Below are 25,248 nucleotides of genomic sequence, written 5' to 3' on the forward strand. Positions count from 1 at the left end.
TTGCCCTTTGGACGTCAACTAGCATAGACGATAGCTTCCCGCGCAAAGCTGTGCAGCTGCTAGTCTCCTTGCATGCCTTTCCCGAAATTAGGGCGTGTTGGACTGCTTTCGAGCGCATGTCTTTTTGACCTTTTCTCAGACATCGAGAGATAACCGTCAGATCTCTTACTGGTGAGCTTGTTCGAGTCTGTGCTAAGGAACTATTGTTGTTCGGACGCCTGTCCATGCCATCCTACTCTGTGGCTGTCACGAATCCATGCTTTCTGGACCCTGGATGGAGTCCATCCTAATACAACCATGGAAATAGTTTACTGAGGCACGTCACTGGAGAGGAACATATCATATGCTGCGATGGTCCAAGGGGATTAATATACCTAGGGGTGGGGGTTGTTCGTGAGTTCCGGCCTTCTCTCTTGATCATCATCAAAGTTGCCATCATCAAACTCCTGTTACATTCTTCCAGACCGTGCCTTTGTTTTTTTCTTCGACTCTCTCGAACCTTGCCAGATATCTTCCCTCCACTTTGCCCCCTCCAGTCAACAGGGGTAGCATCATTCCGCCTCAACAAGGGCCTAGCCATCTATCTCCGAGTCCTCGATTTCCCTTTTGGTCTCCTCCCCGGCCGGTTGCCACAACCAAAGACATTAGAAAGGTCCAAGCAATTCTTTCCATCCTTCAACCGAGCTCCTCGTATATCCCAGTCCCACGGTCACTTGGACACCTACTTCTCCGAGTCTCTCGAACTACACACCGGTCTATTTCTTGAGCCTCATCGAGCCAAGCCATACAATCACACCTCTTCATCCCACTCCCATCCCACGTTCTCCTTGTCATCTCACCCAATATGGCTCCCTCTGCAGCATGTGAGCACGCACCGATGCACCTACCCGTCCTGTCCAAGGCTTCATCCATCAATGCGTCTGTCTTGCATGGCCCTCGGGACCTGCGATTGGTAAGTTTTTAATCCCCTCGTTCCTGGATGTAGATGGGGGCGTTACACAAGAAAGGGAGGTAGCAACCCTGGTATTTGTAACCATCACCTTACAACGCTCATTCGGTTCTCTTGTGACACAAAGATCTGACACACGGGCATTGTGAATGCAGGAAAGACGAACCATCGAGGAACCTGGGCTTGGTGAGCTTCAGATTGCCGTCAAGACGACAGGTATTTGCGGCTCCGATGTCTCATACTACAAGAAGTTTGCGAATGGCGACCTTTGCGCCTGTATGCCTCTCTCACTTGGTCATGAGTCCTCGGGTGTTGTCGTTGCCATAGGGCCCCAGGTCTCGGGCTTTAGCATTGGTGACAGGGTAGCGCTTGAAGTTGGTGTGGCCTGCGGTCAATGCACCATCTGCCGCAAAGGTCGTTATAATCTTTGCAAAAGGATGAGATTCAGGAGCAGTGCCAAATCAGTTCCTCACTACCAAGGTACCCTCCAGGAGAGGATCAACCACCCTGCTATCTGGTGTCACAAGTAAGCTCATACAGGAATTATGGGTATCACCACAATGCTAACAACTTTGTAGGCTCCCTGATAATATTTCCTTTGATGCAGCAGCTCTTCTTGAACCTCTTTCTGTTGGTATACATGCTGTCAACCGAGCAAGTCCCGCTCCCGGCTCTACGGCTTTGGTACTCGGAGCCGGTACGGTCGGGCTACTCACCGCAGCCATGGCACGTCAGGCAGGTTGCACACAGGTGACCATCACTGATGTCGACCAAGGCCGCGTTGACTACGCCATCTCCAAAGGCTTCGCAACCCACGGCTACGTCGTTCCCCGACCGCTCCACACCTCTTCCAGTAGCTCCTCAATATTCACCAACAGCAACAGCAGCTCCGGCTCATCCACCCCATTAGATGGCATCGCCACACCATCCAGCACCCTTCCTTTCCGCAGTTCGCTCGACTCCGCCAAAGCTCTTGCCGCCAACATGCTAGCCCTGACCCAAAACCCCATCCTCGACAGCGATGACGAAGACATCGGCGTCGACGCCACCTTTGAGTGCACCGGCAAGGAAGTGTGCATGCACACGGCTTTGTACGCAACCCGGCCAGGAGGTAAAGTCATCATGGTCGGCATGGGCACACCCATCCAAACGCTGCCGTTGTCAGTTGCCCATTTGCGGGAGATTGACATACTCGGTATCTTCCGATATGCCAACACGTATGCTACCGGTATCCGGATGTTGTGTAACCAGGGAAAATCCGGTGCCGGGTTCACTCTCCCGAGCTTGGACGACATGGTCACTCACCGGTTTAAGGGACTAGAGAACGCCAAGGGAGCGTTTGAACTGGCTAGTCGGACGATGGATCACGATGGGAATCTGGTGCTTAAGGTTGTTATTGAGGCTTAGGCGTGGTGTCTATGTCTTCCCATGTACACCTGGTTTTGTTTTGCCCGATAGATGGTCCTGGCTTTGGATACGTATGGCTAAATGGGCTTACGAAGAGATGTAATACCCTGGTGTGTTTGCCATTTTCTTCAGTTTTGTTCTTGTTATATGATGTCTTTTTAATATTCCTTATATCCGTCTCTGATGCCAGATACACCTCGTTCAGCGAGCGATAAGTGTACACTACCTACAACAATGTCATATGTCACAAATTGATATCCCATTTCAGAAGAGCTTACTCCCCTCGGCACCCATATTGACTTCACGCACCTCTTTTTACTTCCACGGACCACATCTCAGAAGGTGACGAGGCTACAGTTTTCCAACATCACAAAAAAAAAAAAAAAAAAAAAAAAAGAAGAAGAAGAAAACCGGGAGGGAGGGAAGGGAGAAACCCCAAAGAGCACCAACACTTCATTTTGCTTTTTTTTTTGTTTCTTAATTTGATTGTGGTCTTGACCTCGAACCAATCCTGCTATGGAAAAATAGCCTCAAATCTGATGTGAGTGTCTGTTTTGACTCGGTGATTTCCCATCTGGTCGGTATAACTTTTATTTTATTTTAATTTTTTTTTAATTTTTTTTTTATTTTTTTTGAAAATTCACTGCGAAGAAAGAGAGAGAAGACAGTCAGTCACAACTTATTCTTGTTCCTCAAAGATGGTTCATCTTGGTCCAAAGATTCATGAAGTTGTAACTGACAGATAATAGCGCATCAAGTCATTCCTACACTCAAGCACCTTGATAGTCGCCAAGACTTCCCGAGAATTGAGCCGACTATAACTTTTTGACAAACGGACCATCGAAACGAAAGACGAAAATAAAAAAAAACTCAAATATATCATCAGAAAGAGTACTATCTTAATAGTCTCAAGCACGCTAATATTGAATCTACAATCAGTTTTCTTTTATCTCCTCATTTGGTGGAAATATGGGCAAATGAAGTCTTGTTCTTTTCGTTTCAAAGGTCCGTTTGCCAAAAAGTTGTGGTCAGCTCAATTCTCGGGAAGTCTTGGCAACTGTCAAGGTGCTTGAGTGTGGGAACAACCCGAGCGAGGTAGGTAAGCAAAGACAATGGGAATCAAGCCCATCGCATATGAATTTATATTTATTTATTTTTGATTCTGGTTCCTAACGCATAGCGGGCAAAAAACCAACCGAACAGCAAGAGAAAACATTGGAACATTTCAGACATAAGTGTCCAAACACTAGACTACCTATCCTAACAACCTCACGGAGGGGAGAACATGGAAGCCACAGAAGACTGCTCAGAGAGTACAAGCAAAAAGGCATGATCGAACGCATTGCTCCAAACACCCGACCCAAGCACCTCAAACACCCAAACTTTCGCGCCGCAGGTACCTTGGTACCTACCTATCTATGTCCTAGAGTAGATTCTCGAACCAAACTGCACAAAAAGACAGCAAGCACAAAGTTTAAACATTACAAATACTGTGTATGTACAGCCGTACAGAAAACGTAAACGCCATGTGTTTTTCTTGTTAGTAGCAAGCACATCCATCCCTCCTCCACCCCCTTCTTTCTTTCAAAACACATCGACTCATTCAATTCCTCTCCGGCGTCTCCACAACCCCCTCCTTCTGTCCAGAGAAAATCACACTAGGCAACGAAGCAGGCGTAGACGGCGCCGGAGAAGACTGCTGCAATTGCTCCGTCTTCTGAGGCGAAAAGGGAATGGCTGAGGTGGCAGTAAACACAGGTACGTCCGTCCTGTTCATAGCAGGTCCGGGACTGGTCGGTGTCTGCGCGTGATGTGCTGTCGGCTTGGCAGTGGGTGGTTGGTACTGAATGAAGTTCTCCATGGGCGTGGAAGGTTGCTGATTCTGATGCTGCTGCTGCTGCTGCTGCTGCTGCTGCTCTTGATGACTTATTGATGGATTACGAGCAGGCTGGAAAGGCCGTGAAGGCAAAGGGAAGGAGGTCCGACCGGGCATGGGCGTGGAGGTGAGGGCTGGTGTTTCGAGGTCTTCCATGTCGATGTCCCCGTCCCCGTCTTGGTGGGGATGGTGCTGTCCAAACAGCTCTGGATACCTCTCCGTGGCATCCATATCTTCAGAGGAGGAGATGGAATTCCGGCCTTGTGAATTAGGGGTGTAGAACTGAGTGGAGGTGTTGCTTTCGGTGGGCGATTGGACCGTGGCAACAGGTGTTTGCGTAGGCTGTTGTTGATGAGGCTTGTTCTCATCTAGGTTGGATGTTACGACGGATATCGCTTCCTCATTGGCGGCGAGGTTCTCTTTCGCGACACGCTCCCGCTCGCGGGCCTCTTTCTGGGCTTGTGTGATAAGAGTGATCTTAACCTTCTTCATCCCGCCGGTCAAGTTATCCACGCCGTCGCCATGGCTGCTATTCGAAGGCTGAGTGTCCGCCGAGTGGGATGCTGGAGTTGGTGATACTAGGGATGCGTTGGAGCTCCTTGCAGATTCGATGGTTGAAGTTGAAGTCTTCCTCTGTGTCCTGGGTGCTTGCAGAGCATACTTGTTCTTTGCTGGCCCCCGCGCTTTCTTGACCACAAGAGGGTTCCCCTGCGCTCTGACGCTCATTGAGGACTCAGGCCTGATGCTCATGGATGTTTCCGGTCTTCCATCGTCTCCCGCATTCATGGCTGAGTATCTGTGGCTCGGAGGAGACGCGTCAAGGCTGTCTGGGACGATGGTCGAAGCAGCACTAAGGCGTCGACTACGTGCAGCACGAGCACCCCCTCGGGGCATACCGGTCTCTCCTGCGGACACAGCGTTCACCCGGTCTTCGTCGGTGTCCTCCTCCTTGATAGGCACTGCTTGCTTGGCTTTACGCTCCCTCAAGGCCATCCTTGTAGAAGGCCGATCCGATGCAGCATCGGACGCCGAGGTATTCGCTTGGGCCAACTGACGCTCCCGGCGAGCCTTGGTGGCCTCGGCATTGAGATCTGTATGAGTACAGCTATCCGTTTGGCGGTCGCGCGGAATAAGAAGCTTGCTCAATTCGCAGGCTGCAATAGCCCACGGAACCTCTGGAGCAGGGGGTGTCGCTATTCTCGACGGTATTGGTGATAACGGCCTGTTGGCCGCCATGAGTGCGTGCTGATGGAGTCCGGACATACTTCTCCGTGGCGCTACAGACCGTGCTGTAGAGGCATGTGTAGGTGAACAGTAGGTAGGAGTCGCAACGTTCCGAGGGGGCTTTGGTGGTTCAGGTGGAGGAGTCAACAGTGTGGTCTCCAAACGTTCAAGCTCGGAAGCAGACCACCATGAAGGGTTGTACTGATCATGAACTTGACCATTTCCACTAGCACTGACTCCAGCAAGACCACAAACGTGACTCATGATGCCAGAGCAAAGCGCACGATCACTGTATCCTCCCTCCAGCACGCTGATGATTCGGCCCTCTACGGCCGTGCCCACTTCTGCTGCAATGCGTACTACATCTCGAGTTAATCGAGCATAGAAGTCTGTAGGAACGTTCACATCGTGTCTCTGCATTCCGGCACCCTCCCATTCGCTGGCATCGAAACCAGCAGAGAGGAAGATGGCTGCCTTTGCGTTTTGACCTGCTGCTCGCAAACGCTCCGCCTGTGCAACTAGATAGCTGCGCGCCTTATCAAGCAAGATGGTATACTTGGTCTCGTAGAGCGCCCAGAACTCGTCTTCTGTCTTCCAGGGCTGTAGGTGAACATTCCACACGTTCTGGCCATGAGCGTTGTCGATGCAGATGCTCGCGTTCATAACCTTTTCGTCGTCGCCGGTCTCGCAAGGATACGAGTTGATATCGTGAAGACTAAAGTACCCGATCGAAGTCTTCTTCCACATGGCTGCGTTCTTTGCAGCCTTTACGCCCCTTGAGTTGTGCTGCCAAGCAATTTGCTGAGAGCCATCGCCATGGTGGAGGTCGAAGTCGATAATCGCGGCATGGGTCAAGCCATGGCTCAGGATTGCATGCATAATGCCAACATGAACGTTATTGACCCAACAAAAACCAGAGGGGTATGAGGCGGAGCAGTGATGGCCAGGCGGGCGAATAGCTACAAAAGCTCTTTTCGGACCCTCCGGTTTGAACACGGCATCGACTGCCTCACAGACGCCGCCGAGAGCTCCTTCGATAGCCTCCAGTGATTCTGCACCGAGATAGAGGTCGCCTTCATGGAACTTGGGAGGTTCCTCCGCATTGGGTCCACGATCCATATCCGGGCGTTGGAGTTCTTTTCCATTCGTCGCCAGCTTCGCTTCCGCGGTATCGCACATAATCTTGAGCTCCTCCATCCATTTCGTGCCATGTACGTTGGTTACTGTCGGAGATGTGATAGGCAATCGTCGAGTCGTCTTTTGTATCAGAAAAGGTACCGAAGGGAGATTCCTGGGATCCTGATCCGGATGAATCGGGAACGAACCGTCTTGGTGTCGCTCGCCCAGACGTACATAGGCCGCCGACACTCCCAAGACGCTGGCCTTGATCCTCTCGGGTCGTTCGACAATAGTGCTCAAGTTTGCCTTGGATGTCCGCGGTCGAGAATAGCGATGTCCATAGCATGCATCGTTCAGAATAACAATGGTCTCAGCCGACAGCTTCGGTTCATCTCCGTGATGAATCTCGAGTTCGGCCTTGAAGTGGTCACTGGCGATGGACTGCGGGGTCGGCGGGACTTTGAACTCGGACGTCTCGGGGGACATGTCGTTTAGGGGTGACTTCTTTGCGGAGGACGGGTTGAGGCTGACTGAGCTGGAGCGACGCTGGAGTAATGGACCATGGCCATGGCTGTTGTGGGCGACCTGGATCGAGTTCATGGAGGCTTTTCGGCGGAGTGCTGGAGTTGAGGAGCGAGACGGAGGCCCGCCGGAGGATACGTTCCGCATGGCGCTACCGGGGCGCGATGGCGTCCCGTTTGGCGATACAGCAGTCGAAGACGAGAACTGAGGACGAAGCGGGCTGATTGCGGGTGGCGGGTGGTTTGCAGAGCGAGGACTCTTCCTAGGCGAAGGAGATTGTGAAGTGCCGGAGGACGGGGACGCGGTAGCAATGGAGAGGTGATTCAGGGACTGTGTTAAATCGCCGTCCGCATTATTCTTATTAAGTTGTCCTTTGCTCGCCGTTCGTGATAGTCGTCTTTGTTGCAGTGTCGATGCTGTGGTTGGAGTTGTATGTGCATCTGAACCAGCACCTGCTGGCACACCGGAAGCTCTCCTGGGATTCGTGGCGGAAGACCGGGAGGATGCCACGGACGCGGAAGACGATGGCCTGTTGTGGAACGTGGCGGAGGAGGATGAAGCCATTGTCACTGTGTGTCACGGTACGGTCGGCGTTATCGGGAGGGGTTGATGTCTGGGTGAAGAAGTTCAGATGAAAGCTGCTTCCTGCAATGCACAAGCACCTGCCTCACGGATACTGTGATTCAGTTTTGATAATGGGAACAATCAACAACTGACACAAGGGGTAAACGATATTAAAGAATTATGAATTGGTGGTCACAATGATGGAACCCGACGTCAAGGGAGAACTCTGTAGAATGTCAACAAAAACAGGAACTTGTTGCTATTGCAGAGTGAGATCTTGGAGATGGCAGAAAAAAAGGAGACAAAGATACAAGACAGTAATTCAATGATAGCCCGCGGCAATGGAGGACTCAGAGACACAATGATATCAAATCATTTGTCCCGGAGACATCGGTGGTCCAGAGCTTCGGGTTCTCCAGAGCAACTTTGATGAACTGGAGCGAGCGTAATCTCCCATCTCATCTCGGCCTTGTGCCTCGCTTCTCCTTGTTGGTCTGGGCGTTAAGTTGGGTGTAAGTGGCGCGTCACGCGTCGGACGTCATAGGGGAGCGGAAGGGGTCAATTTAAGATGATAAAGTGCTTGCAGCTCAGCTCCAGCTCAGCTCCTGAGCTAAGCTCGCTCCTTGCTCTAACAGCACGTGATGAACAGATAAGATAAGGACAGTGAGCTTGTTGTGGGGGCTGTTGATGCCTGCCGGTGGACCATTAGTGCACGTGCCGCTCCCCGCGCCCCGGAGTGACCAAAACCGCAACTCGTGCCCCTGCTTGGCGCTTTTGCTTTTTCAACATTTCCATATGCCGCTTGCCGCGCGCTTGTTGTTCAAGTGTGGATGTCCTCCTGCTTTTGAACCTAAAACCAGACCTCACACTTGCCTTGCAATGGATATTCTTTCTCTGCTGGATCTGCCAAGATGGTCCATCTGTTCCATGGTTCAGCATTCAGCAATTTGTTTCCCTATTTTCCCAAATCGCACAAGCTCTGTCCCTTCGCAATCCATTCCGAAACGGGATGGGACCTTCAACAAAGACACCGCAACCGTCCGGGAGCTTGAGCAATCAACAAGACAATGGAGCCACGGCAGCATGCAGCATCTATTCATCCTTGTTTGCCTTACCGACCATCATTCACATAAGCTTACTGACAATGGCAGACGACAGCCGGAATGCCTTCAGGCTCACCCAGATACCTTTAAGCGAACATACATTCCTTATGGGTTTCTACTAATTCAGTGGTGTTCTTTGTTGTCCAATTTGTACATGTCCCCAGTTTAGGCCAAGTCGGCCAGCCTTCCGAACAGTCAACACGAGTGTGACGGTCTGATTCAGCCCCAGTTCCGCTGTGGTGCATACGAGCTGCCACTTGGGCAACATTGCATGACGGCCAGCATGTCAGCCAAGGCGTTCTTCCCCTTTTAGAGACCTTCGCGAGCTTACAACTATCTCACACACCACTTTCACGATTGACGAGATGCGGACTATGTATGTGTGGTGTTTTAGTGATGGCGAAAGTTGTCTTCATTTGCGCAATCACAGCTCTCTACAGAATTGTCGTCTTCGTTTCAGAGCTGGTTATTTTTTTCTCCATGGGAGCATGGATGAGCTTTCTCTTCAGTGAATCTGGATTCATCGACTCAGCCCCAGGTTTTATTTGTCTCGATCCCTGCTTAACGGCACACACTCCCGCATTAGCTTAGCGCCACATCAAATAGTCTAGCCATCTGGCTGGCCGATCCCAGGGTCCTGGGTCCCGATCAGGTCTGGTCCCGGTGTCAGCATGGCTCAGTCGGCATGTTGGTCTGGTGCCTGGAAGTGGTCCAGTCCTGTCGTTGCAATCAGTCCCGTGTAAGCGCTAGAGGAATGATATCGAAAGCTATATCACCGCCATGACCCCTTCGTCTTTCTTCTCTGTTGTGTCTTCTCGGTTCCTGTCGTGTTAGCCTGTTGTGTACATACCTATCCCAGGATCCTCTCCCCGCGGTGACACTACCCCAAGCCAAAAGAAACGATCCCGAACAATGGCTCCCAAGTACCTTTCGCCTCTCCTCCTGGCCGGTAGTGCCACGGCCACGGCCTTCCAGTTCCACGGCCATCTCAACGCCCTCGCGGCGAACAACGCGGTCAACGCGGTCGCGACAACGGATGCCGGGTACAAAGCATGTACCGCCGTCAGCTCCGTGGTAATGTCCTGTTCCGCGGCGGGATCCGTCGCCGACAACGTCCCCGAGGCGTCCCAGGCGGCCTGTGTCTGCTGCCAGGGTCAGAATGAGCTGGACTCGCAGTACTCGAGCTGCGCCGCATATATCAACACTGCGCTTCAAAACCCATCCTTGGGTTCAAGTATGGTTTATTCCGTCCTCATATGTTACTTCCCATACTAACATATGTCACAGTATACGACGCCGTCTACACCATCTGCGCCGATTACAAGTGCGGAGCCGCAGCCGTGCCATCAACAACGCAGCCGCCAGCCACCGCGGCCACCACCTCCTTCGCCACCATCACCTCGGCCCCCGCGGTGCCCGCGGCCTGCTCCTCCGTGGTCTCCATCGCCAGCCGCTGCAGTGGCGGCAACGAGGACGAGATCCTCTCCTGCCTGTGCCACGACACCTCAGGCAAGACCAACACTCAAGTTCAGAACTGGGCTAGCAGCTGTCTCCCTTGGGCCAAATCGAACTCCCCGGAGGATGTTACTGGTACGTACCTAACCAACCAATTCGCAAACCCCAGTACGGAATGGCTACGGTGACTAACAATTTCATCAGTGGTCGAAGCCCTCGAATCCATCTGCACCGCCATCGCCGGCTCCTCCCTCTCCGCCAAGGCCACCAAGAGCTCCAGCGGCGACGATAACTTGACCGTGACCAACCGCCCCGCTTTCGGTCTGCCTACCGGCACTGCGGGCAGCAATGATGATGTGTCGACTGCGACGCAGACGAGGATCGTGGAGACGGAGGCGCCGGCCGTTACGTCGAGCAGGTCCGTTACGTCGAACAGGTCGAGCGCGGCGGGAGTTATGGTTCAGCAACCGCTGGGAGGAGTGGCTGCGTGGGTTGTTAATGGGTTGCTTGCGGTTGCTGGGTATTTGGTCATTTAAGGGGAAGAGGGGTTTGGTTGGTTTGGTGGTTAGGGGGGCTAAGATTTGGCCAAAGCGCTATGTGAATAATGATAATGAGTTTTTTGGAAAGGTTGAAGGAGTTGGGTGAACCACATGGTGGTTGAGAGAATTATGGAAGTTCTTGTTGGGCTTCTCTTCGAGGGGATTTGGCGTTGGAGTCGGTTGGATCATGATATCAAAGATAAATATTACTCAATGCGGTATTGGCTCAAACAACTTGGACCAGATAAATGACAAGGGGACAGACATGTGGTGTTACTCCTTGCTCTGCGCAATAGACCTCAATATATCTTCTGATCTGAGATTCAATCCGTGCGGGTATCGAGAAGCAAATGTCGACGCGCGTTGATGATCTGCTTTGGTCGGAATCGTCACATTTTTGGGCAACAAACAGTCAAGCTAAAACCCTCCCTCGTTCGAAAATAAGTGAAAAAGAAAGAGAAAATTCCAAAGAACGCGTCCACACTATTTTCAACCCCAACCAAAGGTATAAAAAAAAGGGCAAAAAGCTCAGTTGCCCAGGAGGCTTGGGGGAACGAACCACCACACTCCAGCTGCGGACCTACGAAAACTGTACCACGGGTACCGCGTACAACCGGCAATGTTTTCATGAACGGGGAACCGCTCGGCCATTTGGCCAATTGGACCGCTCTGGAATTAGGGGCCTGGTGCCGGACCTTATATGGTTGTGTTGGCTAGGTAGAGGGGCAGGCAGAGCTGGGGGATGGATGGGATGAAAGGCGCACTTGGACTTGGTTGTCCGTACCATACCGTACGGGCCATATGGGTGATATCACGAGGGAGATTCGCAAAAAAAAAAAAAAAAAAAAGAGAGACAATCACGGCAACGAACACTCCTTTTCTACATGCAACGTTGTGTATCCCAAGGTTCCTACGGCCCCACGGGATTAGTAGTTAGATCACGATCGATGCCAGTGACCCTGATATGCAGTCTGAAAAATGTTTTGTCCTTTCTAGGCGGGCCACCGTTCACTCGGTGGTCAACTTGCGAAGTTCGAATCGTATCATCAAGAAATTCGAAAATTAAACCATTGAAACGTTTTGTCCGATACTCCAGCCCACTATTAACCTGACGCTAAAAAAAAAAAAAAACTCCCCTAAATCACCGCTTTTTAATCGCTACCTATGCATAGTCCCATACCGTTCATAACCCATCCATCACTCATCCCCCCTCAACTCCCAAATCCCACACTCATACACACGCCACGAACGACGACGTATGACTCTGCCACGGGGCATGACTGTGATGATGATGATGATGATGGTGATGAACCTTAGTCTTCGGTATCAGCGCCAACTCATCACCGCCGTTGCGCCCTGCTGGTACATGATCCGAGCAGCAATCAAAATGTTGTTGATCGTTACTCCTTCCACCACTGCTACTCTCCTCAAACCGGGTAGTAACCCCCACCCCAACCTCATGGGTGAACGAAGCGCTTACGTTCTCCATCAACCGCATGATTTCTTCTTTGCTTTCGGTGGGGTCGATGAATTCGATTTGATCCTCCTCATCTTCTTCTTCCTCCTCCTCCTCCTCTTCTACCCACCCACTGGTTGTTGATATTGTCGTTGCCGATGCCGTTGCCGTTGTCGAAGTAGAGGTAGTGGTAGTGGTTGTAGTAGTATTATCCAAAATCAAAAACGCCCTCTCCAACTTAAGAAAGCTCCTGATCAGACAAAACTTGCTATACGTCTCCCACGGCCTCCTGATCTCCGGTCTGACGTGATCGATGGCCAGATTCTTCACCAGCTCCGTGGTGTTGAGGACGTACCGACCGAAATCCCGCGCCGTCTCGCTGTAACCCATCGACATGATCCTCCTTGTCCTTTCCTTTTCTTGTTCTTCTTTGCTGCCCCCACGTCCTCCTCCTTTCTGGTGATGATGAAAATCCCCTTCCTCTTCGTAGTACCGTGGTATGTAGAGGATGTCTAGGTCCGGCGCAAAGTAGATGGATCCGGACGGGTGGGTGCGCGTGCCAAAGGCTTTGGCGTAGATGCGCGAGAGCGCTTCGTGGCGGGATTCCCGGCAGACGGAGAGGATCACGGGTGGTTTGGAGGGGGTGAAGCACCGGTCTTGGGAGGGACAGTAGTGGATTTCCAGGATGCGGGGGTGGCAGGAGGCTTGCCAGATGGCGAGGCGGAGCTCGGTGGGGAGGAGGGGGAAGAGGGTGAAGGTCCTTGGGGTGGTGGTAGTAGGTGTGGTGGTGATTTCGTCCATGGCGAGTTTTGTGAGTCAGGTTGGATGTGAGATTTGTTTGTCCGTCTGTGTCGAGCCTTATTGCATCACTGAGTAGTATGATGGTGAAGCTTGTGGTGATACTTGTGGTGATGATGTAGAACAGATGGTAGAGAAACGAGACGTGAAAGGAGAGAAATGGAAAAGGGAGACGGGAGGTTAAGTAGATCAGAACAGCGTCAACCCGAGCAAGAGTGACGAGCACGGGACTCGAAACCCAGACTTGACAACACACTATCGAAACAAAACCTTTTGCGTTCTAGAATAAGGTTTTGTGGGGATTGTATCCGCGTAGTGCTTGAGTCAATGGATATCGCCAAGGCTGGTCATGGACGCAGCCGAGGCCGGAGTGATGAAGGAGCGAGCGATGAGACGGGCAGTCCGAGCCTAGACAACAATGGGCGTTTGGCTATTATAGACCGTTCCATTGTCATCTCCCGTCGTTTGGCATGGCCACGACCAATTCGCTTGAACGAGCTGAGGCCCTGCGCTGTGACGCGTCGTCTGGACGGCCCAACAATGGACGGTCACTGACTGTCACTTTGTTCCTTCGATGACCTCGAGGTCCATGGGTAAACCAACAGAAACGGTAACGCGCCGCACTGATCAGCGATGAAGCACATCATCGCCGCCCATTGCTGGCCAGCTGGCCAACGTTGAATAGTTTGTCAGGGGCTTTCCCGAGTTTGGTCATCGATCCTCATATATCTTCGTCCAAACTGGTCTCTTCGAACAAAGTACTCTTCTCACTTATCTCGGTCATTCGGGATGATTGCAACCGTGACAGAGGAACAGAGAGGCCCGGCTGTGGATCGGAATTGCATCTTTGCGTCGAGTCTAGCGCACACACGGCAATGCGAGATGAAGCGCTTTGTTGTGCGTTGGAAAAATTCAGCAAAAGTCGGCATGTGCATGGCCAAAAGACTCCAAAGTCGTATGACAGTTAAGAATGCCAAGAAACCGCCGTTGTCTGATGCCCCTGTCGTAAACAAAAGACCAAGAGGGGCTCCAAATTCCACTTTGATTCCCGTCGCAAAATCGGAAAGTGGGGCGGGCAGGCCTGGACCCTGAACGTCATGCTTCACGTCGATCCATGCCCAAACTCTGCATTCACGGACCTCGTGAGGGACCTGAGCTGCTTGCCTTTTGTCCTCCTCCTCGCTGCGGAGAATGTCGGTTGTCCAAAGGATGACTTCAAACAAGGCTTCCTCGGCTGCGCTCACTTTTGAGCTGGTCGCCAAATGCTCCGTAAGTGGAAGTCCGTCTGTTGTTCTGGAACCCGAAGCCTGGGAATGAGGTCTCCATACGGCTGGAAATAAGTCCCGTCCGTATAAGTGGGATCTGGATCCGGCTCCGCACCCATCGCGAAGCTGTCGCAATCGCCAAACCGCAATGGATGTCTGTAACTAACGTTAACACACGCGTTGGACCTAGACAACAAGGGCTCGCGCTTCCATCCTGACTCTTCCCCATGGACCCGTCAACCTCCCCATCTTCATGCCCGTGGCTACTCAGGCTTCCCTCAAGGGCATCACCCCCGAGCAACTCGAGAGTACGGGATGCCGCCTTTGTCTCAACAACACTTACCATCTAGGATTGAAGCCTGGCCAAGAGGTCCTCGATGCCGTTGGCGGCGCTCACAAACTTCAGGGCTGGAAGCACAACCTGCTGACGGACAGTGGAGGGTATGCGCCTTGTTGTAACCAATGTATGAGTGCCGGCGCATTGCTAACTTGGCTTTCTCTTCCAGTTTCCAAATGGTATCTCTCCTCAAGCTCGCCAAGGTTACCGAAGAAGGAGTTCGCTTCCTCTCTCCCCACGATGGGTCACCCATGCTCCTCACCCCCGAACACTCGATGAGCCTTCAGAACTCGATCGGATCCGACATCATGATGCAGCTTGACGACGTCTTGGTGACCACTCACCCGGACAAGGCCCGTATGCGCGAGGCCATGGAGCGCAGTGTACGCTGGCTGGATCGCTGCATCAAGGCCCACAAGAACCCCGACCGCCAGAATCTGTTCTGTATCATTCAGGGTGGTTTGGATTTGGAGATGCGCAGGGAGTGCTGCCGCGAAATGGTGGCCCGGGACACCCCAGGCATCGCCATCGGAGGTCTTAGTGGTGGTGAGGCCAAGGACGACTTCTGCAAGGTCGTGGCTACATGCACAGAACTTCTCCCCGAGTTGAAGCCTCGCTATGTCATGGGTATTGGCTACCCAGAAGACTTGGTCGTCAGCGTTGCTTTGGGGGCCGATATGTTCGACTGCGTCTGGCCCACACGTACGGCGCGGTTCGGCAATGCCATCACGAAGCACGGTGTGCTCAACATGAAAAAGGAACAATATGCCAAGGACTTTGGACCCATCGAGGACGGTTGTGGGTGCCCATGCTGCAGGCCTGTCGACCAAGAGGGAGCCATTGGCGTCACAAGGGCGTTTGTGCATCACAATTCGGCCAAGGAAACGGTGGCAGCACACCTGTTGACCATTCACAACGTATGGTATCAGCTGCATCTCATGGGAGGTGCCAGGGACGCCATCATTGCCGACAAGTTCCCGGCCTTTGTTAAGGAGTTCTTTAACAACCTATACCCAGATAGAAAGAGCTACCCGTCGTGGACTGTAAACGCTCTGAAGACCGTAGGTATTGACTTGTTTGACAGCTGAGGCCGCTTGGAACTTGGGGTTCAAACTCTCATACTTTTTTCTGTTACTTGGCCGTATCATGAGTGATTGTCTATGAGCAAAGCTGCGTGTGTAGGTACCTGCTGGCTGAGCTTAGTTGTATCTACATTTGAAGATTCAGGGTTAGGGCTCGGGATGGTGGTTGCTTGGCGTTTATTTCACGGCCCCGCTCGTGTCGGCCCAGCAGCCCAGCAACCCGGCCCGTCTGGCCAATGCGCCAATATGCGCATATATGCGCATGCGACTGAGCAACAGAAACGTCCGAGCTTTGAATTTTCGCGGACTTGAGTCCTCCATCCCGGCGATCAACGTCCCCACGAGCCGCGCCGAACCTCGACGCCCGCCAACCGAAGCCACCGGCATCTCGACGGCACCTCGAATACACGATGGCTTCCTCCAGGAGTATGTCGCCCGGAGGCGCGCTCCTCCGTACCTCGCGCATGTTTTCGCTGCCTCCGGTGATCCCCCCTCCGCCCGCCAACAAGCTTCAGATGGTCGGCGACAAACCCTCGGCCACCGAAGCCTATCCGACTCACCAGGTCCTTACCACCTTTGAATCCTCCCGCTCTCGTGGGGATTGGGGTCTGAAGCGCCCGCTCCCCCTCAAGTCAACAACCGGCACCACGTATCCCATGGTCAAGGTCAAGCAGATGGACTCGCTCGAACAGATTACCGACTTCACCTCCGGCACCCAACACGGCCTTACGCTCAAGAAGTTCCAGGCCCTGAACATCCCGATCAGCACACCATCCGAAATTAGCGATCCTTCCCGACTTTTCCGCCCCGTCCAGCGGTCCGTCTTCGAGGCCGACACCGATGTGACTGCCTTCAGCCCAGACGAGCAAATCCAAGAAGCCGAAAAGAGGTGGAAGTTTAGCGGTCCTTGGCTGGCCGGCATGACCCCCGGCGAGTTCAAGGAATACCTCGCCAAGACCGTCAGACCCAAGCGCGCCGAGTTCCGCAAATTTATTCAGAAGAAGCTTGCGGCTCAGAAGACGGAGGCCGCGAACAGGGAACTTCAGGAGACGGCTGCTCTGAGGGGCGATGCGGTTGCGGAGACACAGAAGCCTTTCAAGCCGGAGTCCATTACGGATGAGGAGGTGACCGAGTACCTGCGCCGCCTGCGCAACGATAACCAGGTGCTCTACGATTTGGTCGGCCAGTTCTTGGATCTCGCACCACTCAAGCCTCCTCAGGCTGCTGAAGCGCGCCAACACTCCTTGATGGTCAACCTGCGCGCAACCGACAGCCCGTACGGTGGACGCGGTCCTCCCATCACCCACCCCTCGGCCGGTATCTCATATCTCCGTACCGCGGCCTACCTTAACAACCACCCGATTTACGGACCGCAGAAGAGCCACCCGCCCGTCCAGGCTAGAGTGCTCAAGCCGCGCAAGAATGGTCTTGGACAGGATGCCAAGATTGGTGTTGCTGGTTTTGTCGCCGATGGACCACTTGGCACAAGCCACAGCAACCTGAGGGGCAACACCGCTCTTGAGAAGTTTGATCCCACCATTGAGGGTGGTGCCAAGCTCTGGGTCAACGTTGAGAAGGCGACGGTCGACTCGGCTGGCCGGGTACAGCTGACTGTTCATGATGCCAAGCTCACGGATGTTCTCATCGCCAAAGAATTGATCGGCGAAACCCGTGAACCTATCTTCGGCTCTGCCCCCAAGCGCCAGGAGAAGGCCTTCAAGAAGATCCCTATGACTGCTGCCAGGCTGAGGGGCAGGTACGAGGACTCTGACTCGCCCTCATCCCCTACCATGTCGGGCTCGTCTGGATATGGTTTTCGGTAAATCGGCCGATAAGCAGAAGTGGGAACACGAATGCTTTTCGGCGAGCAGTCAATGAGATACCCACAATCTGGCATGAAGACTGAAAGGACGCGGTTGGGATCTTTGTAGGCCGTGTAGGTGCGGATAGCTGATGGGCATACGTACCACCCCTCGCAAATCAGTCATAAAACAGACAGTCCATTGTAACATTCTAAATCTGTAAAATAAAGACCGGTTCATGAAGACCTCCCACGATGAAATGCGTTGACATTGACGAAATCTAAGCGATCAAGAGCTGAGTTGTTGTCTAGGGGTATGTGAGCGTCACTGCCTGTGTAAGCATCTGATCGGTTCAGGGGCAACACTGGGTGTAAACAATGGGGGTCACGTGCCGAGCGGGCCAAGACCAGCCACGAACGTTCCTCAGCCACATGAGGCTAAGTACGTGCCCTAACGCCAAACCTGGGCGTGCACTGACCCCACAACCCGCCGACTCGGATATTGCCAGACCAAAAAAGTTCGACTTCAAGATTCCACGTCTTCTTGTCCTTGACAACGTAATCCGTCAACTCCCCTCCTTCAGCAGCAAAGCAGCAGCAAAGCCGGCAAAATGGGTCGCGTTCGTACCAAGACTGTCAAGAAGTCCGCCAAGGTCATCATTGAGCGGTACTACCCCAAGTTGACCCTCGACTTCGAGACCAACAAGCGCATCTGCGATGAGATCGCCATCATTGCCTCCAAGCGCCTCCGCAACAAGGTGCGTTTTTCCACAAACGGGAGGGAGAGTCCAGAGATGGGCCCGGCAGAAAAGACAGGCGGAAGGAGGATTGTGGGCGGCCATGCTAACATTGCTCGACAAAATAGATTGCCGGCTACACCACCCACTTGATGAAGCGTATCCAGCGTGGCCCCGTCCGCGGTATCTCCTTCAAGCTGCAGGAGGAGGAGCGTGAGCGCAAGGACCAGTACGTTCCCGAGGTCTCCGCTCTCGACTTCACCCAGAACTCCGAGAGCGGTCAGCTCGATGTCGACACCGAGACCAAGGACCTCCTCAAGCACCTCGGCGTAAGTTTTCACCACTGTCATCAGTACCAGTATCTGGCGTTTGCAAGCCATGGTAAGGATATCATTTGTCTAACTAATCCCCCCCTCGAACAGTTCGACTCCATCCCCGTCAACGTCATCCCCGTTACCCAGGCCCAGCCTGTCGAGCGCGGCCGCCGCTTCGGTGGCGACCGTCCCCGCCGCGACTAAATGTCGCCCGGTCGACGATAACCAAAATAATAATGGAAATCGGGCGTTGGATCACGCACAACGGTGGTGTCGGTCCTACCTGCTGGGTTGGTGTTCGGCGTCTATCTGGAACAGGGTAGCATGAGCATCATAGGTCACATCTGCGAAAACAAATGCGATCTGTTTGCCCACAAAAGGTGTCGCTGACTCTCTTGGTGTAATGCCGGGGACGATGCTTGATTGCCAATTCTCTTCCCGTCTTTGCATGGGATTGTGGTGCATTGCATGTTCTGTGGTCGATTTGTTGAACGGCTGGATATGGGGCTTTTTTGGACTGGTTCAGGACAGGTGCCAGGAGGGGAGTTTGCTTCCACTACTGGTTCTTGGATCAACGCCATCAAGCTGCTCTCAGCCTTGGTGATATGCTAACTGGCAGTGTTTCTACTCCCCGGGCTTTGGACGACTCTAAAACGCCCTTCCGAGTATTCTACATAGGCTTCACATTCTTGGTTGGCCTAATGAACAGTAGTAAAATCTAGGTGGGTATCTGTATAATCGTAGATCTGTAAATCCCATATCCGTCCAGGTTCTGCCCAAATTCTACATCCCAACGTAATGTCTTTCCTTGCCTGGACTACATCGATATTTGGAAGCGTCCCGACAGATAGTCATTGATATCATCATCATCATCGCTGCCTTCACTTTCGCTCTCGCTACCATCCTTTTTCGCAGCTTCCTGCTTCTTGGCATCGGTGCCAAACGTAGGCTTATGACCTTCAACCATATGATGGGCATCTTGCGAGCCCTTCTTCCGAGACGTAGAAGACGCCTTGGTGTGATCCGGTGCTTTTGCCGGACCTGTTGTTGGCTTCTCCCGGATCGTAACTTCAACACCTTGACCGGCTAGCAGCCTATCAAGCTTCCCGCCGCCCTGGCCTCTCTCAACCGCCAAAGCGTCGGCGTCCCTCTGCATCTGCGCAGCCTTGTCGGAAATCTCGGCCTTCCTGTTGAGATCCAGTCTCGCCAGATCAGCAGCCAGTTTCTCCTCCGCTGTCCCCTTTTCTTTCTCTCCCCCTCCAGCCTTCGCCGCCGTTGTTGTCTTCTGCTTCTTCTCCTCCCTCAACTCAACCTTGATCACCCTCCTCCCCGTCTCCAAATCCGTCACATAACTCGGATTATCCAACTGCACCTTCACATACAGCGCCCTAACCGCGCACTCATCCGAGCACCACTTATTCAAATCCTCCGTCCGCGCAATGTTGCCCGTCCGCATGATAATCTTGTACTCCCCCTCATAGTCCCTTCTCTGGCGGGGACAAAGCACGTACCCGCATGCACCCAGACAGTTGCGCTCCTCGATCAGCTCCAAATATTCCGTGGGCGTGAAGTCTTTGACTAGAGACAAAAAGCGGGTGACGTCGTGGGGGGCAGGGTTGGCGGCGCTTAGGGGCTGGTTGTTGATGGGATGCAAAGAAGGTGGGCTCCGGAGAGAGGGGAAAGAGGAGGAGAGGAGTTCGATGGTTTCGAGCGGGATGGCGGGCTTGAGCTCGGTTTGGGATAGGCGTTGGAGGAGGAGGGCTTGTTCGTGGGCGAGACGCTGTTCGGTGGGGAGGGAGGCGAGGTCGGGGAAGGAGACGGGGAGGAGGGCCGGGGGGGTGTAGTCCCGGTTCGGTTGCTGCTGCGCTGAGGTGGTGGGTGAGGGCAGTTGGGAGAAGCCGGATTGGTGGGTGGTTTTTTTGAGGATGGATTTGGGTGCCGGTTTTGAGGCTGGTGGTGGGGAAGAAGACATTTTGGCTCGTGTTTATGTGTTATTTGTTGAAGCGTGTGCGGGAGTTTGTGAACTGAGTCGGTTTGTGTTGGGTTGAAAGGTCGGTAGAGGTTTTATTGCTTCGGTCGCAAGCTGTTGCTGATATCCTGTGAGGCAACGTTCGTTTGTTTGAAACATCCCAAAGCTTCCATGCGATGATGGAATGGCCGATAAGATAATCAGTGATGTAGAAAATGGTCACGTCCCCCGCGGCAGGCAACACCATTGGCAAATGAGCCCCACGCGCAATCTTGGGCGGCATCCACAGAAGAGCTCAGAAAGGGAGCAACCCATGTCTCATACTGCCTCATCGTTGGAGAGGGCAGTGCTTTCTTTCCATGAAGGATACGGTTGCTTGATGAAGCTGGTTGTGGGGATGGGGAAGCTCAAGCCTTGGTTCCCATTGACAAGACGAGTGTCTGTTTGGGACTACATACCGTGAAGTGGAAACACATGAAGTGCGACAGCAGGGACGGCCCAGTCGATCTGTAGTTGGCTAGCGCTGTCCAATCCAGAGAGGTGCCCGCCTAGCGCCTGATGCACTCAATGCGCTGCCTGCGCTTGCGTCGGTATCAATAGGTAAGGTGTAGGTGCCTGTGCTGTCACTGCCGTGCTGCTTCCGCTGCCTGCTCGAGGTGTTTCTTCCCCCGCGTCATCCCGGGGCCTGATTCACTGCAACAAGCCATCGATCCTCTCTTCAACTTCCATTCAAGCTTCAGACATCAAAGTGGCGGGTCTTCGGCAACCGAATCTCCAATATATGGACTTCGCTGTCGCCATCCATCCGCGCTTCAACAAGACGACTTTAACAACAACTATCTACCGTTCTGCTTCCAGCAACTAACACTCGTGCTACCTGACGCTAGGACGACGTCTGTTTGCAGCTTACCTACCTTACTGCTGCTGCCTCCTGCGCAGGGCCCGCCCCGCACCCACTCACGCAACTCCCCCCCGATCTTACCTTGACCTCGATCAACGACTCCCCGACCGCTTGGGTTGATTTCCCAACTGCAGCATCATCATGTCGTCGTTCAAGGTCAAGGCCATCTTCGAGTACGCCTCGCCTCACGAGGACGATCTCAACTTCCCCGCCGGCCAGATCATTACCGTCACCGACGAGGAGGACGCCGATTGGTATGGCGGAGAATACGTCGACGAGGCCGGTGTCAAGCAAGAGGGCATCTTCCCTCGCAACTTCGTCGAACGCTACGAACCCCAAGCTCCGCCCCGCCCAACAAGACCAACCCGTGCTGCCAAGACGGAGCCTGAGCCTGCTCCTGAACCAGTGCGCTCGCCATCGCCTACTCCTGTTGCTTCCGCCGCTCCGCCTGTACCTGCACCAGCTGCCGAACCCCCGGCCCCCAAGCCCGCTCCGCCCGCGCAGGCATCCGCCCCTCCGCCGCCAGTTCCGCAGGCAGTTCCGCAGCCTGCCGAAGCTCCGAGAGTGACGTCTCCGCCTCCCAAGCCCGCCCCTACACAGCAGCAGCAGCAATCCAAGCCCAGCGGCCCTCCCCCCGTCGCAGAGAAGCCCTCGAGCTTCAAGGATCGCCTTGCTCTCTTCAACAAAGCTGCGGCCCCTCCCCCTGCTCCCTTTAAGCCTACCGGTTTGAGCTCGGGCGCCAACTTCATCAAGAAACCCTTTGTTGCGCCTCCTCCGAGCAGGAATGCTTACATTCCTCCTCCGCAGCAAGCTCCTGTTGCCAAGATCTACCGCCGCGATGAGGATCCGGAGATCAGGGAACAGGAGGCTCAAGCCCAGGAGAATGCTGCCAAGGCAGGTCTCGTCCCTGCCACTGCCTCTGCCTCGAACGAGGGAGAAGGTGAGGAGGATCAGCCGAAGCCGTTGAGCCTCAAGGAGCGTCTGGCCCTTCTGCAGAAGCAGCAGATGGAGACGGCTGCTCGACATGAGGCCAAGAAGGAAAAGCCCAAGAAGCCCGTCAAGAAGAAGGTTGAAACCCACGAAGCCGCCGAGGAGGGCGAACCTGCCGCGGTACCCCTCGAAAGACACGACACCGAAGAAACTGTAAGAAAGTCGGTGGATGAGGCTCACCAACCACGCGTGCCAGCACCCAGGCGCAAGTCAAACTTTGGTGTTGAGCCCAATGATGGCAACGAGGCCGACATGTCTGGCGCCGGTGAGACAACGGAAGGACAAGAGGATATGACCGAAAAGGAGGAGGTTGAAGAGCACAAGCATGTTGCTACCGCCGCTAAGCAGGAAGATCCCAAGCTTGATCAGGAAGAGGACGAAGCAGAAGAGGAGGAGGAGGAGGAGGAAGAAGAGGAAGAGATCGACCCTGAGGTCCGGCGTAGGGAGGAACTGCGTGCTAGAATGGCCAAGATGTCCGGCGGCATGGGTTTGCCCGGAATGCCTGGCATCTCCCTTTTCGGCGGCCCGCCTCCTATGCTGCCCAAGAAGAAGAAGCCGGTTCCTGAAAAGGTGGAGGAATCTGAAGAGCAGCCCACGTCCCCGGTTCAGCGTGCGCCTCCCATCCCGACCATGATGGCCCTCCCTGGTATGTCCCGGGCACCGGAACCTGTGCGTTCCCCTGAAGTCGAGGAGCCTCGTTCGCCCTTGCATGCGCCGCCGCCGCCCACTCGTCCTCCTCAGCAGGCCGAACCGGAGCAGCCAGTCTCCGAAGAGGAGGAGGAAGAGGAGGAGACTGAGGCCCCAACACCGTATCAGGCACCACCTCCTGTGCCCGGTGGAAGACCAGCTCCACCCCCTGTTCCTACCGAGGGTAAGCTTCTCCATCGATAATAGTTGTAAAATAACATGCTAAATTGGTGCAGCCCGTCCGCCTCCCCCGCCTCCGACTGCGTCGGCCACATTCTCGCCCAGTGAAGGCTCTGCATCAGATGACGAGCTCTCGGAAAGACCCCAGGAGGAGTCTGATACTCCGCGCGCTGCTGAGACGTCGCATACAGCTCGGGCTCCGCCGCCCCTTCCGGCTCTTGCTCCGCCGACACCGCAGATGCCTCCTCCGCCGGTATCACCCCCGACCTCGCCAGGCGTTTCACAGGGCAGACGCCAGTCGTACTACGAGGCATCGCCCCGATCCCCTCCCCTCCCTCCTGCTTCACCGTCAGCCAGGCGTGAAAGTCGCGTGCCTCCTCCGATTCCCGGTATGGTCCCGGTGAACCGGGCTCCTCCCCCGCCTCCTCCCGCCGCGCCACCAAGGACACCGACCACGGAATCTTTCCATCAACGCCAGGCTTTGTCTCCTGGAAGGGCCAATGACAATGAAGAAGTGGATGAAGAGATTACCGAGTACGAAGGCGACTATGATACGGATATTGCGTCCTCTGTTCCCCATAAGGATGCGTTGAAGTCTCACCAACGGGATGCGAGCTTTGACGGGCCCGTGTCGCCACGGTCACTCGTGAATCGCCCACCTCCTCTTCCCCCGACATCACCACCGAGAGCCGGCCCCCCTCCTGTCCCACTCATGTCTCCAGTAGAGAGCCGCAAGTCTGTCGACGTGCCTCGTGCGGCACCTCCACCTCCTCCGACGCAAGAGATGCCTAGATACGAGGAAGGAGACTTCGACCCTTACAACTACTCATCGCCGACTCACGGAACATCGTCGATACCGTCATTCCCTTTGCCTACTTCTCCCCCGGCGCCTCCCGGTAGTGGCCGCCCATCAACCCGGCAGTCCATGGATGCTGCGCGTTCCAATATCCGGCGGTCGGTAGATGTGACGCGGCCATCGATGGAATCAGGCTTCGTTGCTAACGACATCGACCTGACCAGCCAGTCGACTTGGTGGCTACAGCCCAACAGCCTTCCTCCACCGCTTCACGGACGCAAAGATATCCTCTTTGAGTCCGAGGAGTCTACCGCGTCCGATCCCCACTCCGGTAAGACTGTTGTCACCCGGGACATCTACGTCTTGTTCCAGGACTACTCCCAGACCGTGATCACCGTCCGCTTCAACCCTCATGACCCGTCCGACGTCGAGCTTGAGCAGCGGCACGAACCCCCTCCCCGCACCCTGCGTCAAGACCAGCTTGAACAGAGTTACGAGCGCTTTGGACGCGCCATCAGCGAGGCCGTGTCCGGCAAGAAGGACACCGTCGTCGGCGATGGCACTCCTCAAGCGCTGATCTACGAACTTCTCCGCCCCTTCAAGGACGCCCTCCTGCCCGTCGGCACGCGCGCTTACGGCGCCCTGGTGTACTCCAACCTGGCCAACGCGAGCACCACCCAGAACGACGAGATCCGCCCCGGCGACATCATCTCCATCAGAAACGCAAAGTTCCAGGGCAAGCACGGCGCCATGCATGCCAAGTATAGCATGGAGGTCGGCAAGCCGGACCACGTCGGTATCGTGGCCGAGTGGGATGGCACCAAGAAGAAGGTCAGGGCGTGGGAGCAAGGACGTGAGAGCAAGAAGGTCAAGGTCGAGAGCTTCAAGCTTGATGATTTGAGGAGTGGCGAGATCAAGATTTGGAGAGTCATGCCCAGGAGCTGGGTCGGCTGGGAGGGAGGAAACTAGGATTAGGATTCCTCATCGACCGGTGGGCCGCCATTGATAACGCTGAATTCTGACGAGAGTATCTCGTTTGGGGCGGAGGAGAGGAGAAGAGTTGAGCGATTCGTTGGAATTGGCAGTGTGCTTGGTGTTTTGGTGAGAGTTGTAGGTTCTGACCATTGGTGATGGCGAGCACAGAGAAAAACCCCAAGCTTTGAGGTTACAGCTGTTC

At 54.2% G+C, this 25,248-nt stretch overlaps 9 protein-coding genes across 9 annotated transcripts; 6 read left to right on the forward strand and 3 right to left on the reverse strand.

Moving 5' to 3' along the window:
* Positions 1–712: 712 nt before the first annotated feature.
* B0H65DRAFT_306946 (chaperonin 10-like protein) lies at positions 713–2,435 on the forward strand. The gene is made up of 3 exons (XM_062823232.1): positions 713–952; positions 1,105–1,475; positions 1,528–2,435. The coding sequence occupies exons 1-3, from the start codon at positions 845–847 to the stop codon at positions 2,354–2,356; spliced, it is 1,308 nt and encodes a 435-aa protein (XP_062677352.1). The 5' UTR covers positions 713–844; the 3' UTR covers positions 2,357–2,435.
* A 1,524-nt stretch (positions 2,436–3,959) lies between these two features.
* Positions 3,960–7,661, reverse strand: B0H65DRAFT_552412 (uncharacterized protein; the record flags this gene model as incomplete). Its single annotated transcript, XM_062829886.1, has 1 exon — positions 3,960–7,661. The coding sequence occupies one exon, from the start codon at positions 7,659–7,661 to the stop codon at positions 3,960–3,962; it is 3,702 nt and encodes a 1,233-aa protein (XP_062677353.1).
* A 1,855-nt stretch (positions 7,662–9,516) lies between these two features.
* B0H65DRAFT_306974 (uncharacterized protein) lies at positions 9,517–10,932 on the forward strand. Its single transcript, XM_062823233.1, has 3 exons — positions 9,517–9,998; positions 10,052–10,354; positions 10,424–10,932. The coding sequence occupies exons 1-3, from the start codon at positions 9,677–9,679 to the stop codon at positions 10,753–10,755; spliced, it is 957 nt and encodes a 318-aa protein (XP_062677354.1). The 5' UTR covers positions 9,517–9,676; the 3' UTR covers positions 10,756–10,932.
* An 811-nt stretch (positions 10,933–11,743) lies between these two features.
* On the reverse strand, positions 11,744–13,177 carry B0H65DRAFT_307019 (uncharacterized protein). Its single transcript, XM_062823234.1, has one exon. It carries the CDS (start codon positions 13,013–13,015, stop codon positions 11,990–11,992), a length of 1,026 nt encoding a protein of 341 aa, XP_062677355.1. The 5' UTR covers positions 13,016–13,177; the 3' UTR covers positions 11,744–11,989.
* Positions 13,178–14,032: 855 nt separating this feature from the next.
* On the forward strand, positions 14,033–15,904 carry B0H65DRAFT_307021 (tRNA-guanine(15) transglycosylase-like protein). The gene is made up of 3 exons (XM_062823235.1): positions 14,033–14,281; positions 14,468–14,718; positions 14,784–15,904. The coding sequence occupies exons 1-3, from the start codon at positions 14,204–14,206 to the stop codon at positions 15,700–15,702; spliced, it is 1,248 nt and encodes a 415-aa protein (XP_062677356.1). The 5' UTR covers positions 14,033–14,203; the 3' UTR covers positions 15,703–15,904.
* A 202-nt stretch (positions 15,905–16,106) lies between these two features.
* On the forward strand, positions 16,107–17,519 carry B0H65DRAFT_552416 (mitochondrial ribosomal protein MRP51; the record flags this gene model as incomplete). Its single annotated transcript, XM_062829887.1, has 1 exon — positions 16,107–17,519. The coding sequence occupies one exon, from the start codon at positions 16,107–16,109 to the stop codon at positions 17,517–17,519; it is 1,413 nt and encodes a 470-aa protein (XP_062677357.1).
* A 478-nt stretch (positions 17,520–17,997) lies between these two features.
* Positions 17,998–18,819, forward strand: B0H65DRAFT_307060 (ribosomal S17-domain-containing protein). The gene is made up of 2 exons (XM_062823236.1): positions 17,998–18,255; positions 18,363–18,819. Exons 1-2 carry the CDS (start codon positions 18,109–18,111, stop codon positions 18,750–18,752), a joined length of 537 nt encoding a protein of 178 aa, XP_062677358.1. The 5' UTR covers positions 17,998–18,108; the 3' UTR covers positions 18,753–18,819.
* A 546-nt stretch (positions 18,820–19,365) lies between these two features.
* B0H65DRAFT_434196 (Rtr1/RPAP2 family-domain-containing protein) lies at positions 19,366–20,520 on the reverse strand (the record flags this gene model as incomplete). The annotated part of the gene is made up of 1 exon (XM_062825116.1): positions 19,366–20,520. One exon carries the CDS (start codon positions 20,518–20,520, stop codon positions 19,366–19,368), a length of 1,155 nt encoding a protein of 384 aa, XP_062677359.1.
* A 1,039-nt stretch (positions 20,521–21,559) lies between these two features.
* B0H65DRAFT_435217 (uncharacterized protein) lies at positions 21,560–25,040 on the forward strand (the record flags this gene model as incomplete). Its single annotated transcript, XM_062825181.1, has 2 exons — positions 21,560–23,279; positions 23,332–25,040. The coding sequence occupies 2 exons, from the start codon at positions 21,560–21,562 to the stop codon at positions 25,038–25,040; spliced, it is 3,429 nt and encodes a 1,142-aa protein (XP_062677360.1).
* Between the last annotated feature and the right edge of the window lie 208 nt (positions 25,041–25,248).

Source organism: Neurospora tetraspora, assembly GCF_033439725.1.
Source record: "Neurospora tetraspora strain CBS 560.94 chromosome Unknown B0H65scaffold_8, whole genome shotgun sequence".
Taxonomy (NCBI): Eukaryota; Fungi; Ascomycota; class Sordariomycetes; order Sordariales; family Sordariaceae; genus Neurospora; species Neurospora tetraspora.

Coding starts and splice junctions, on each gene's coding strand:
- B0H65DRAFT_306946 (XM_062823232.1), top strand. CDS start 845: ATGGCTCCCTCTGCAGCATGTGAGCACGCACCGATGCACCTACCCGTC. Junction 953..1,104: donor GCCCTCGGGACCTGCGATTG/GTAAGTTTTTAA, acceptor TTGTGAATGCAG/GAAAGACGAACCATCGAGGA. Junction 1,476..1,527: donor CCTGCTATCTGGTGTCACAA/GTAAGCTCATAC, acceptor ACAACTTTGTAG/GCTCCCTGATAATATTTCCT.
- B0H65DRAFT_306974 (XM_062823233.1), top strand. CDS start 9,677: ATGGCTCCCAAGTACCTTTCGCCTCTCCTCCTGGCCGGTAGTGCCACG. Junction 9,999..10,051: donor AAACCCATCCTTGGGTTCAA/GTATGGTTTATT, acceptor CATATGTCACAG/TATACGACGCCGTCTACACC. Junction 10,355..10,423: donor CTCCCCGGAGGATGTTACTG/GTACGTACCTAA, acceptor CAATTTCATCAG/TGGTCGAAGCCCTCGAATCC.
- B0H65DRAFT_307019 (XM_062823234.1), bottom strand. CDS start 13,015: ATGGACGAAATCACCACCACACCTACTACCACCACCCCAAGGACCTTC.
- B0H65DRAFT_307021 (XM_062823235.1), top strand. CDS start 14,204: ATGTCGGTTGTCCAAAGGATGACTTCAAACAAGGCTTCCTCGGCTGCG. Junction 14,282..14,467: donor AGCTGGTCGCCAAATGCTCC/GTAAGTGGAAGT, acceptor CGTTGGACCTAG/ACAACAAGGGCTCGCGCTTC. Junction 14,719..14,783: donor CTGCTGACGGACAGTGGAGG/GTATGCGCCTTG, acceptor TTTCTCTTCCAG/TTTCCAAATGGTATCTCTCC.
- B0H65DRAFT_307060 (XM_062823236.1), top strand. CDS start 18,109: ATGGGTCGCGTTCGTACCAAGACTGTCAAGAAGTCCGCCAAGGTCATC. Junction 18,256..18,362: donor CCAAGCGCCTCCGCAACAAG/GTGCGTTTTTCC, acceptor TCGACAAAATAG/ATTGCCGGCTACACCACCCA.